At 43.1% G+C, this 14,248-nt stretch overlaps 1 protein-coding gene across 9 annotated transcripts in view; it reads left to right on the forward strand.

Moving 5' to 3' along the window:
- FRMD4A (FERM domain containing 4A) overlaps positions 1-14,248 on the forward strand; it is a 552,335-nt gene that overhangs the window by 229,230 nt on the left and 308,857 nt on the right. Inside the window, exon 1 of one of the 9 annotated variants that reach the window (XM_074942602.1) lies at positions 9,441-9,642. The exons of the other annotated variants lie outside the window; for them this stretch is intronic. Coding sequence (XP_074798703.1) covers positions 9,577-9,642 — 66 coding nt within the window. The 5' untranslated portion in view covers positions 9,441-9,576. Of the gene's footprint in view, positions 1-9,440; positions 9,643-14,248 lie in introns of those variants that run through there. 9 annotated transcript variants of the gene reach the window in all.

Consider the following 14,248-nt stretch of genomic DNA (forward strand, 5'->3'; position numbering starts at 1 on the left):
GCACTCTGTTCAGTGCCATATCCTCTATCACGCCACACACTAACATGTCTTCCTTTATAACAGCCCACTATGTCTTGGGCCAGCCCTTCTGGGTATGTCTATACTGCAATGAAAAACCTTGGACTGGCTTATGCCTGCTGATCTGGGCTCGGGCTGTGGGGCTGTTTTATCACAGTGTAGATTTCCGGGCTCGGGCTGGAGCCCGGGGCTCTGGGACTCTGCAAGGTGGGAGGGTCCCAGAGCTCAGGCTCCAGCCCAAGCCAGGAAGTCTACACAGCAATGAAACAGCCCTGCAGTCCAAGCCCCGTGAGCCCAAGTTGGCTGGCATGGCCAGCCACGGGTGCCTAGTGGCTGTGTAGACCTACCCTCTGTATTTCTCTTTCAGTCTTGATCCATTGGACTCTCTTACTAGCATAGTTGTTAGGACTACACTTTACATGGCCAATCCATCTGATTCTCCACTCCCTCATTTTTCATGTATGGGTGTTACTTTGAGCATGTCTTGAACATACACGTTTCTTCATGTGATCTTTCTTGTTTACACCACTCATCCATCTCAACTATTCAGATTTCAGTTAGACCTATTTCTTCTTCATTGCCCAGCATTCAGCACCATACACTAAATCTGGACAGACCACTCTTTTATAGACTTTCCCTTTTAATCTTACTGTCACATACTGATCTCTCTCTATTTGAGTCAAGCATTTCTTATCCTCACTCTAATTTCATCCTGAATTTCCCTATTTTCCTGATTTCTGGAACCCAGATACCTGAAACTTTGCAGTTTCGGTTTTGTTGGCCCATCTAGTTTCAAGGATAATTCTTCGGTGTTCACATAATTAAAATTACATAGCATATGCTCTGCTTTTCCTCTACTTATTTTGAGCCCATGTGTCTCCAGCATATCTCTCCATTCATCAAGATCCTCTTCTAGGCTATCTTTCTCCTCAACTGCAATCAGCATGCATCAAGGTGCCCCCTGCTATATGTTCCTTGGGAGGGTACACAGGACAAGGATAAACAAAGAGCTCAGTGCTGATCCCTGTTGTGTCTTTATTTCTCACCTCCCCCACCCCAAATTTTTTTTAAATAAACAAATACCCTTCCAGAAGGCCATCCTTTCCAACTCATGGTCTCTAGGCAAGAATTCACTATTGGGTTCCTGCTCTTGACTGGTTGACAAAGGTCTTGGAAACTCTATCACTCTAGTGCCTAAGTGCCTTCTATGTAAAACTAATAGCAATAGTGTAATACCTAGTGGACTTCATGGGGTCTCTGGCACTGCTCCCTTTGTCGGGGTCAAACTCTGGCCTGGGTTTTTGTCATTTGGTGGGGAGAGGTTGCGTGTGGGAGGAGTCGGTAGAGGTTTGAGAATAAATTGGGTGTTTGAATTGTGAATGTCCACTTATGGTGGAAGGGCTTTCTCAGCAAGGAAGGTTTTCAACATAAAGATGGTCAGACGACACTGAATTGACCAGATCTCCTCTGGAAGACTCTTCTGTAGTCAGATCACCTTGCTAGAGAATGCTTTGTCCCCAGCTCTCATACCCTTGTTCCTGGGAATTGCTGCTGTTGTGATGGTTCAAAGATCAACGTTTAATCCATTAATTGCTTTGAAAATTAGGACCGAGGCCTTAGACAGGCATCAGAAGCTGAGTGGGAGCCAGTGAAGGGACTTGAGAATGGCTTGAGGTGTTCACAGCAGCCTGAGCCACGGATAAGGCAGACAGCTGCATTCTGCACAAGCTGGAACCTTTGTATTATCTTCACGCTCAGTTTCAAATACAAGTTACAATAATCCAGCCTGGAAGTGATATGTTCAAGGATTACTGTGGCCAGGTCCTTGCCCTTGAGGGAGGTATGAAGTTTCTTAGGAAGGTGAAAGAAGGTAGTTTTGGAAACTGATATTACCCAGTCATCCAAGATTAGCGGGAAGTCAAACAGGACCCAAAGCTTTGCACCACTTCACAGCACTGTGAACTACACCCCAGAGTTGTCATAGTAATATTATTACGATATGATTATGATATGTATCATTGTGATACATCTTGTACAGGATATGTCTTGTGAGGTGTCATTGGAAAAGTTGTGATTTGCTGAACATGATTATCCTATTTGTGTGCATATATCATTTTTGTATCTGAAGTTATGAATATTGACTATGGGTCTGTATTTCAAATAAGCTTACTCCGGAAAACACCCACAGCCAGCATTTCAGGCACAACAATGAAGAAGCCAGACAGTTCTGATGGCTCATCAGCAAAGACAATTGGGCTGTGGAATAGCTCAGCCTTCCTCTGGATGTTTTGGCCAGCCTGTAAGAAATGGCTGCTATGACACTGCAAGGGCATGAGACCAGATCACATGACTCTGGACTCCATTTTGGATGCCTGTATTTTTCCACAAACTGGGCTGGGAACTGTTTTTGAAACAAAGGGTTCCTGCCAAATGCTAAAGCTATCTAAGTCAGGGAGTAACATCATCTGGTGTTCTTCACTCCCCCACAACTCAACATCGGAGAGAAGCTTCTGAGGAAAAAGAACTTGGAACAGTTATGAGGATCCCAAGCTGCAAAGCAAATGCAGATTGTCCCTTAAGAATTGGCCAGTCGGGGTGAGAAATTGCTATTCATATCCAATCTTTCTAGTATCTTAGGCTTAGTTTGAGGTTTCATTTATTTACTAGGTAATCTGCTTTGATTTGTTTGCTATCACTTAAAATCTATCTTTTTGTAGTTAATAAACTTTGTTTTATGTTTTATCTAAACCAGTGCATTTCGAATGAAGTGTCTGGGGAAAAATCCCACCTTGGTCAACACAATCTCTGCATGTCCTCTTCGCATTGAGGGAGAGGCGCACTGGGTATTAAACCCATATACTGGCCAAATTTGACCAGGGCAGGACGGTACAGCTCTGCGGTCCTAGGCTGGGGAGCTGGTGGTTATTTTGGCTGTATCCTCTCTATTGTTGGTTCACATGCAATGGCTGGTCAGAGAGCCTGCACGTAACTGCAGCTGGGTGTGTCCCTACCTGTGTATATGCTGGTGGAAGCATAAGACCAGGAGCGGGGCTGGCAGCTTGTCACAGCAGCACAGTATGAGAGGGAGCCCAGGCTGGTGGGTCAGAGGGCTTAGCCGTACCCCAGTTGCAAGCACCACCCCGGGAGAAACCCGTCACAACCACCACTGTGTTGGAGCACTCCTTTCTCTCTCCGTGGGAGGGCTCCTTCATTTCACCCCACCACCCAAGTAAGCAGACATCTTCACACTGAGCTACAGCCCATTCAGTCAGCCAGGGAAGAACAAGTCACTCACACCATAGTCAAAGACCATAGTAGCCTGACTAACATGCATAGCAAATGAGGTGGAGAGATGTTGAGACTCTACTCCTGGGAAGAGGTCACTCTTTGAAGGCCAGGGCCAGCTCTTCAAATGTGCTAAGCACCTTCCACTGAGAGTGAGTGAGGACAAGGCTCCTCTCTCATACCCTGTGGAGAACAGTGGGAGCTGATCTGTGTTCTGTCAGGCTCATAACATCTAAACAGGGATTCATAGACTCCAAGGCCATACAGGACCATTGTGATCACCTAGTTTGATCTCCTGTACAAGACAGGTCATGGAACTTCCCTGAAATAATTCCTATTTGAACTTCCAGTGATGGAAATTCCACAACCTCCCTTGGAAATCTATACCAGAATTCACTTGGTAGTTAGAAAGCTTTTTCTCTGCTATATAACTTAAATCTCCCTTACTGCAGATTAAGCCCATTACTTTCCAGAGCAATTGATCACAGCCCTTAACATAGCTGAAGACTGTTACCAGGTCCCCGCTTAGTCTTCTTTTTTCAAGAGTAAACGTGCCCAGAATTTTAATCTTTCCTCCTAGGTCAGGTTTTCTGAACGATGTATAATTTTTGTTGCTGTCTTCTGAACTGTCTCCAATTTGTCCACCTCTTTTCTAAAGTGTAGCTCCCAGAATTGGACACAATACTCTAGCTGAAGCCTCCCCAGTTTTCTCCTGTGTCTTGTATACAACACTCTTGTTAATACATCCCAGAAGATTAGCCTTTTTCACAACTGCATCACATTGTTGACTCATACTCCGTTTGTGTTCCACTATAACCCCCAGACCTTTTTCAGCAGTACTATGATTAGTCCTCATATTGTAGCTGTGCGTTTGATTTTTTTTCCTTCCTAAGTGAAGTACTTTGCACTTGTCTTTACTTAATTTCATCGTGTTGAATTCAGACCATTTCTCCAATTTGTCAAGATCCTTTTGAATTCAAATCCTGTCCTCCAAAGTGCTTGGAACCCGTCCCAGCGTGGTATCATCTTCAAATGTTTATTAGTATACTCCCAACTCTATTATTCATTAGTGGAAAATATTCAATAGTACTGAACCCAGGACAGATTCCTTTGAGACCCCATTAGATACACCCTCCCAGTTTGACAGAGAATCATTGATAACTACTCTTCAACAAGTTGCGCACTCACCTTATAGTAATTTCCTCTAGATAGCATTTCCCTAGTTTGTTTATGAGACTGTCATGTGAGACTGTGTTAAAAACCTTACAAAAATCAAGATATATCCCATCTGCTGCTTCATCCCTAACCCCGAGGCCAGTAATCCTGTCAAAGAAGGAAATTAGGGTGGTTTGGCATAATTTGTTCTTGAAAAAATCCATGCTGGCTATTCCTTTATAACCCTATTATCCTCTAGGTGCTTAAAAATTGATTATTTAATAATTTCTTTCAGTGTCTTTCCAGGAATTGAAGTTAGGCTGACTGGTCTATAATTCCCCAGGTCCTATTTGTTCCCCTTTTTAAACATAGGTATGGTACTATGTTTGCTTTTCTCCAGTCTTCTGGGACCTCACCCATTCTTCGTGAGTTCTTAAAGATAATTGCTAACAGTTCTGAGATTGCCTCAGCTAGTTCCTTAAGTACCTTAGGATGAATTTCATCAGACCTCGCCAACTTGAATACATGTAATTTATCTAAATATTCTTTAACCTGTTCTTTCCCTATTTTGGCTTGCATTCCTTCCCCCTTAGTGTTAATATTAATTGTGTTGAGTCATCATTAACCTTTTTACTGAAGCAAAATAGGTATTAAATACCTCATCCTTCTTGATGTCATCAATTATTAGCTCTCCTTCCCCGCTAAGTAGAGGACTGGAATTTTCCTTTATCTTTTTCTTGCTCCTAATGTATTTAAAAAACCTCTTCTTATTCCCTTTTATGTCCCTTGTTAGGTGTAATTCACTTTGTGCCTTAGCCTTTCTGATTTTGTCCCTACATACTTGTATTACTCTTTTGTACTCCTTAGCAATTCATCCATTTTTTCCACTTTTGGTAGGACTCCTTTTTGAATTTCAGGTCATTAAAGAGCTGATCGCACCATATTGGCCTCTTTCTATTCTTTCCATCTTTCCTATGCATCGGGATAATGTGCAGTTGTATCTTTAATATTGCCTCCTTGGGAAACTGCCCGTTGTCCTGAATGCCTGTTTCCCTTAGATTTTCTTCCCGTGGGACCTTACCTATCCCTTCTCTGAGTTTGTTAAAGTCTCCATAATTGTTCTTATTCTGCTGTCTCATTCCTTGCTTTCCTCAAAAGCATGGAATCTGTAATTTCATGATCACTTTGACTCAAATTGCCAAATCAAGTCTAAAATGGCATTCCCCTTGTTTACTTCCTTCATTTTCTGAAATAAAAAGTTGTCCCCATCACATTCCAAGAACTTACTGAAAATCTTGTGTTTTGTCATATTACATTTCCAACAGATGTCTGGATAGTTAAAGTCCTTCATTATTACTGTGGTCAGTCCAAACCTTCCTAAACTATGGGAATGTTCAGAATCTGAATCTGAAATCAGATACAAATTTTTGCAGAGAAGTTGGCATATTTTTATTGTGGGTGAAACCAGAATGCCAGATCCAGTTATAATGAATATCTATGTATATTTCAGTGTTGTTGTAGCCGTTTTGGTCCCAGGATATGAGCGAGACGGGGAGAGTGAGGAAATATCTTTTATTGGACCAACTTCTGTTGGGGAAAGGGACTAGCTGTTGAGCTTCTGTCTACAACCAGTATATCGGCAATACAACCAGTTACGGGTTAATGCATATTTTTAATTACAAAGGTTATAGTATCTCTGAATGTGATAATGAGGCACACAGGCCACAGAAATCAGTCAGCTCACCCTTAAATACCTCCTTGCTGCATAGATGCTGGAACTGGAGGTGCTGACGCACCCCCTGGCTTGAAGTGGGTTCCATTATATCCAGGGTTTACAGTTTGCTTCAATGGCTCTCAGCACCCCCACTATAAACATTGTTCCAGCGCCCCTGCCTTGCTCTGACCAGTGGAGCACGTGGCCATGTTAGTGACAGGTGGCTACAGGGGGAGAATCAGAGAAGTCATTATGGGTTCCCATCATCCTTTTTTTCCCCTTATTTGTGCCTGACACTGTCTATTAGTTTTGAAATCTTGAAATTCATCTTTGTGAATAGAAAAAGGAGTCTGTGTTTGTCTTAGTGATTCATCAGATAGGAAATTCATTTTGAGCCCTGAAAGACATCTCTGGTTGTTTAATCTCTCTGGCTGATATTATAATACAGCTATAGGAAGAGTGAAAAGACACTGTTTACATGTTCTATTTAATTTTGCTCTGAACAAAATGCTGTACCAGTGCGTCAAGGCGTCCTATAGAAAAGAACCTATAAATTAATACTTCTGTATTTAACAGATAGCTATTGTGTGCTAAATATAGAAGAAATCACTTGTTTTACTGCAATGAAAGTTCTTTTTAGCCAGTCTAGTCAGATACTCACATTAGTTTGAAGGTGAACAAATGTATAATTCATTCTTGGTGGCCACTGGTTTCCAGGGACATTACACCAAGGATGACTTTAACCCCACGTCAGTCTAACTGCCATTAATTGGTCAGTGTTTGCAGAAGAGCTTTGAGGGGGGAAACTGATGAGTAAGACTATAAGGATTGCCCTATTGGACCAAATCAATGTTCATTTTCTGACTTGGCGCTGACTCAGTTCCTCTGTAGGTCCACTGCCCCACAATTATTAGCTCTTGAGTAGTGATGGGTGAGCTGCAAAAGGGTTGGCATTTGCCTTTGATTCAAATGACTATCCAACGAGTTTAGGGCCTGATCTTGCAAGGTGGCAAAGCTGTGAGATGCTGGGCACCTTCAGCTCCCATTGACCTCACCGGGAGTAGAGGGGTCCCAGCAGTTCACAAGATCAGGCCGTTAGGACCCAATCCTACAAATACTTTCTACTGAGCATAGTGCTTTTGACTGTGATCAGATTAAAGTGAACATGACTCCTCATGGTAGCAAGCAGTATGCTCATTAGCATTTGTAAGATTGGGCTCTTTGCTTGCAAAATTCAGCTTTTATGAGATTGCTGGTTCTGGCCAGACACTGGGCTGAGTGAGCAGTCTGTACTTTGGATTGTGGTTCCTTGAGTTTTTGCAGTTTTCAGTGCATAACCTTCCAGAGTTTGTTCCTTGCAATTTTTTATTTTTTTTTAAATTGTGCTTATTAAGAAACCTACTCTGTCCAGTTCAGTGAAGTTACATACTTCATCTAAGTTTTAACAAAAGGGTGGCAGGTACATGATGAACAGGCTGTTGAAGGCAGCTGCTGTGCTAAAGATTCTCCCTCCAACACAGAGTCTATTTCTGGAGTGGCTAACCTATTATCTGATTATGGAAGCTTGTGTGTATCAGAGTTTGTCCATCAGGAAAATATATTACACACCCTTCTTTGCTATTGAAACCATCCATCACAGCATGCCCCAATTGGTCTATCATGCTGTTGTCTAGTAAAAGTCTCCCATCGGAGACAGGTCCTGTTCAGATGCCTGTCCCAGATGTCTGCAAATGTGATTTCAGCTATAACTCTGAGAACATTTAGACGGAATTTATGATTTAATGCCCCGCTGAGCTCCATTGACTGACTCCATCTCCCACCTTTATAAATAATATTGAGCTTCCGTTCCTGAATTCTTTGGTCAAGCCCCTTATTTTATTTTTTTATTCTGAAATACATCGTGTGCAAAACCACTCAAAAGATATTAGCGAGTCTGAGTAGATTTAATACAAAAAAGCGTTTGGTAGAGTAATACATAGGCTGAGCGTGCTCCCATTGATGCCAATGGGAGACAACATAGTTCAGCGAATAGGACACCGGCTGGGAGTTGAGAGACCTGAGTTCTGTTCCTGGCTCGACCAGTGACCCTGGGCAGGTCATGTCATCTGTATGTGCCTCAGTTTCCTCATCTGTAAAATAGGGGTAATGTGTCCAATCCGATGCCCCCTGAAATCCCTAGAACTACTCCCATTGGCTTGAATGCACATTGGATCAGGCCCACTGATACTTCCCTTCCTTTGAAGAGCAACGTGAGAGCTACAGGTGAAAAGTGCTACGTGAGACCAACTATGATTATTTCACCACTGACCGAAATGGGAGCAAGAGCAAACTCTCAGAGAAACAGGGAGGTAGCAAGTCATTCAGCTCATGCTCCAGGCTTGGTTCTGTTTTTTAAATAAAATAAAAAATGAGCCTCTGATCTTGGAAAGGGCTCAGTGCCCTGGAATCCTGTCAGGCCCAAGTATTGCAAGACCCTGAGTGCTCAGCTCCCCAGTGAAGTCCATGGGACTTGAGGGATTTTGACCGCTACAGAAGGCCCTCAAAACCTGTCAGGATCCAAACTGGCTGCAGAAGGAGTTGAGGGTGGTCAGCATGTTGCAGGCTTGAACCCTGGGAGATCATTTTAGGTTATTCCTGGTCATCCTGACCCTGAACAAGGGCCACGGATTTGCCTCTATTTTGATTCTTTTAGGAGTGGGTAAGGGGATCTAATAATATTCCTAGGAAAAAACTAGTATCCAAAAACTTTCGTTTCCTTGTTTTTTACACATCTGTGCTCCCCTCTGTCCCCAGCTACAGTGAAGAGCTTGATATGCTCTGACAAAGAACTATTGATAGCGTGCTTGTGTGAATTGGCCCGGCGCTGGTCACAGCCAACTTCTGTGAGACCTACTGCCCCCGCTTTACAATACGCTCCAGTGTCCTGAGCCATTTGTGAAAGGTCAGAAATGAACAGAGAAATGGACTGGAGTCAAAACCATGTAGTCCTATAAATATCAGTCATAGTCAAAGGCAGTTTATTCCACTTGCTCCCTGTCTCTTGCTCTGTGGGTGTGGGGGTGTGCGTCTCGCTCGGTTGTGCTCTCCCAGATGCGACACTGTGCTTCTGACTGTGAAGTTCTAAAAGGACAGCGCGTATACTTCGGCTTGGACTTTAGCTTTCCACATATGGAATAACCCTTGGACCCTCTGTCAGCAGCGTGAGAGCCGGTTTTAGGTCTGGCAGCCCTGAGTCTGAGAATTACCCAGGCTCAGATGTTGTGTTTTATTTCACTGGTTTTTCTTTACCTGTAAATAACACTGTTTGTTACAGTTAAAGAAATAGCTTCAGCGACAGACAATTTGTACTGGGGCTCTTGAGGATTCTTCTGTTTGCTGGACCTGAACTAACATTTGCCTTCACAATGACTTTAGCAGCTAAACTAGAAGACATTGAAGTTACGCTGGAACACCTGCTAATGGATGTGTTTGTAAGTAAACCACAATTTCCTATTCAAAGTGAGATGCTAATAATCCGAAAAGAGACATCAAATTTAATAGTACATTAAAGTGTTTCATTGACCTCTTACCCCTTTAGGTTTCCTGATCAACAGTATGTCCAGCAATATCCCGAATGCTATGGAACAGCAATGTCTTTTGTTCCAAGTGATAATACAGAAAACAAGAAAAGTCTGACTCGGAGGCAGGATATATTTTGCACTTGTTTTGTAAAATATGCACAATTGAGAGATGGCTTTGGACTTAATAGCTCTAGGAATATTTTGTACATTGACAGAGCATTTAGACTATGCTCCCCTCAGCATCAAGTGCCATTGTCTTTAGCATTTTGATAGCTGTTAAATCATAGACCTTGATCTTGGGTTTTTGTTTTACTTTTAAAAAAGATGAACGAGCCAACAAAGTACGTTATGTTTTCAAGAAAATCATAGCTGTGTCTGATCTCTGCTACTGTACACTGGTGTAAATCTGGAGTTTCTCCCTTGCAATCATCAAGGCTCCTATTCTAAAAGTAATGGAGCTACTTTGAATTTACTCTAGGGCAGTGGTTTTCAACCTGTGGTCCACGGACCCTAGGGGTCCGCAGGCTATAGCTAACATTTCCAAAGGGCTCCGTGCCTCCATTTGAAATTTTATTAGGGGTCCGCAAATGAAAAAGGTTGAAAACCACTGCACTAGAGCAGCTGACATTAAAATCCCATAATCATTTTAAAGAGTTTGTTTTTAAAAATAACAAAACATTTTAAACAAGATTTCTCGTGACTTTTCTTGAATAGCAACATATTTTGAGTAATGTGCAAAGTATAACATTTCTGGCTGTTGTGTATTAAGATTGTAAAACACTGTTCAAAGGAGAGGATTCTGCTTTCATCTCTCACGCAAACAGCAATCGGAAGGAATCTCTGTGCACCAGAAGGGGTTGTGGACAAGTCAGTTTTCCTTGGAATGTTGCAGTCACTTTAAATATTTGGGGGCACAATACATTTCAGCATACTCATAATTCTGAATCATTTAATCAGGTTAGTTCTAGTGCTACTGAAAGGTTCTCGATTGACTGACCTGGAGACTGAAGTCCCTGATCAGCAGATTTAATTAAACAATGCAGGGGACTGGAGGAGGTGACCTCTCGAGATCCCTTCAAGTCCTGTGATTCTATTGACATTTACTGTACCGAGGTACTTTACATTGTGGTACTTGCAGTATTTCCTGTCACTAGAATGGGAAATACAGTTGCCAAGAATGTCCAGTTTTTAATCCCATGTTTGTCCAGTCACACCTGAGCAACAGTGCAAGTTTCCTACGCCGCCCTGCAACCATGCTTCACCCCGAACTAAACAGATTGCCTCTGGCACTGAGAGCAGTCCACTCTCTGTTCCCATTCAGTCCTAATCTTGTGGCTGGGTAGTGACAGCTTTTTCAGTTTGAACCAAGTCCGTTTTTATTTTCTACCCACTTGACCATTCAGTCTCTTTCTGCAGCATTATTATGACAACGTGTGGGGGAAAAGTTAAAATAGTCCAAATAAAATACAGGTCAGATTCTCAGTAAGTGTAAATTGGCATAGCCCCTTACATGCACAAAACAAAATCCCCAACTACATTAACAGAATTGGGGATGGAGCTTTTTGGATTGTGCCTAAGTGCCAACTTTCCAAGTTAGGTGCTAAGTATCCTCAGTCCTCTTGAACTCAATGGGAGTCAAGAAAGCTCAGCAATGTTTGGCACCTTGCAGGACTGGGCCCTAAGGGCATGCTGGGTCCCAGTCTTTTTATAGTCATTTTCCACTTGTCTTTCAGAATCACTGTAATAGTGGATGCTGCTCTGGGTAAAGATCCCTAGAATGGACAGATGGTCTTAGCCACAAAGTTCAGATCTGGATCTAAATGCCCTTGTGTTCTGATATGGGGGGTTGGTTGGGAACCATTTCCAAATTAGAAATCAAAAGGTTCCTCAGCACCAGTCAGTGCCAGATTATCATCTTTCTAGACATCAGTCTATCGACATTCTCATGTTGACCTCTACTGGCACCTGATGATGTCACTTGTCTTTTGCTGGTGACATCATCTGTCTATCATCTGCCCTGTCAGCAAAAGATAGGCTCTGATTTGTTTGTTTTTCTTTTTATTGACTAGAAAGAGTAGGAATATTGATGCAAGTAAGGGTAGCACTGGGGGAGAGGTTGGGTGAATAAGTGGTTTTGTATTTAGCTCTGGGTGTGATGAGATTAGTGCTCATTCTTATTCCTTCTGGTGGTAAATTCTATAGTCTTAGTCTGGCCTCTCTGAAGGCTCCATATTCCATACCCATGAATCCCCCTCCCCCGCACTGATCAACATTTTCATTCTCCCAGTAGAAGGTAGCCGTCAGATGGAGATCCCGGTTGCAAAGAGCTGGTTTGTCAAGTAGATTTAGGACCAATCCTATGTATGTGTAACCCACACCAGCTCAGTATGGTGCTCTCTCTCCCTGGTGGCGGATTGGCCCCATATAGAAAATAATGAGCCTGCTACAGGCCTGGCTAAGAGAGGTGGATACCCTAATTCAGGCATAAAAGGCTTGTGCTTTAAAATCCTGAGGTCATATAATCATAGAAGATTAGAGTTGGAAGAGGCCTCAGGAGGTCATCCAGTCCAACCCCCTGCTCAAAGCGGGAGCAACCCCAACTAAATCATCCAGCCGGGCTTTGTCAAGCCAGGCCTTAAAAACTCTAAGGATGGAGATTCCACCACCTCCCTAGGTAACTCATTCCATTGCTTCACCACTCTCCTAGTTTCAGAGTAAAAAGAAAAGGAGGACTTGTGGCACCTTAGAGACTAACCAATTTATTTGAGCATGAGCTTTCGTGAGCTACAGCTCACTTCATCGGATGCATACTGTGGAAATTGCAGAAGACATTATATACACAGACACCATGAAACAATATCTCCTCCCACCCCACTCTCCTGCTGGTAATAGCTTATCTAAAGTGATCATCAAGTTGGGCCATTTCCAGCACAAATCCAGGTTTTCTCACCCTCCGCCCCCGCCACAGACAAACTCACTCTCTTGCTGGTAATAGCCCATCCAAAGTGACCACTCTCTTCACAATGTGTGTGATAATCAAGGTGGGCCATTTCCTGCAGAAATCCAGGTTCTCTCACCCCCCTCCAAAAACCACACACACAAACTCACTCTCCTGCTGGTAATAGCCTATCCAAAGTGACCACTCTCCTTACAACCTGCATGAAAATCAAGGTGGGGCATTTCCAGCACAAATACAGGTTTTCTCACTCCCCCACCCCCATACACACACAAACTCACTCTCCTGCTGGCAATAACTCATCCAAACTGACCACTCTCCCCACAATGTGCATGACAATCAAGGTGGGCCACTTCCAGCATAAATCCAAGTTTAACCAGAACGTCTGGGGGGGGGGGGTAGGAAAAAACAAGGGGAAATAGGCTACCTTGCATAATGACTTAGCCACTCCCAGTCTCTATTTAAGCCTAAATTAATAGTATCCAATTTGCAAATGAATTCCAATTCAGCAGTTTCTCGCTGGACTCTGGATTTGAAGTTTTTTTGTTGTAAGATATCGACCTTCATGTCTCTGATTGCGTGACCAGAGAGATTGAAGTGTTCTCCGACTGGTTTATGAATGTTATAATTCTTGACATCTGATTTGTGTCCATTTATTCTTTTACGTAGAGACTGTCCGTTTGACCAATGTACATGGCAGAGGGGCATTGCTGGCACATGATGGCATATATCACATTGGTGGATGTGCAGGTGAACGAGCCTCTGATAGTGTGGCTGATGTTATTAGGCCCTGTGATGGTGTCCCCTGAATAGATATGTGGGCACAGTTTTCCTAATATCCAACCAAGACCTCCCCATCTGCAACTTGAGACTATTGCTCCTTGTTCTGTCATCTGCAGCCACTGAGAACAGCCTACCTCCATCCTCTTTGGAACCCCCCTTCAGGTAGTTGAAGGCTGCTATCAAAGCCCCCCTCACTCTTCTTGTCTGCAGACTAAATAAGCCCAGTTCCCTCAGCCTCTCCTCGTAAGTCACATGCCCCAGCCCCCTAATCATTTTCGTTGTCCTCCGCTGGACTCTCTCTCCAATTTGTCCACATCCCTTCTGTAGTGGGGGGCCTAGGTTCAATCCTTGTGGCCGATGACCTACCCAGTGTAACACATTGCTTTGAAAGTCAGGATGGTGACCCTGACCTAGACTCTGTGCTCAGTGGAGAACCACTGCATAGAATGGCAAATCAGGACAATGTCATCCCATTGAGCAGCAAGGCTGTTGTGTTCTGAACTAGTTGTAAGCTTCATCTCTAGACATAGCAACTTGCCATAATTAAGCCTAGATGTTACAAATGTGGAGTCATTTTGCCTGATAGGGTCAGGCACAATCTTCTAACCAAACTCCAGTGAAGTGCTACTTGCATCTTGTATGTTGGCTTGCCATGCACTGTGGCTGTGCTTGTCATCGTTTGCTTTAAATTATCTTTTCATTAGGGCTGATGAAGAGCCTCTGAGACAGGAGACAGAAAAGCTAACGTGAAATTCAAAATGAAGCACGGACAGAACA

The sequence above is a fragment of the Natator depressus genome, chromosome 1, assembly GCF_965152275.1.
Source record: "Natator depressus isolate rNatDep1 chromosome 1, rNatDep2.hap1, whole genome shotgun sequence".
NCBI lineage: Eukaryota > Metazoa > Chordata > Testudines > Cheloniidae > Natator > Natator depressus.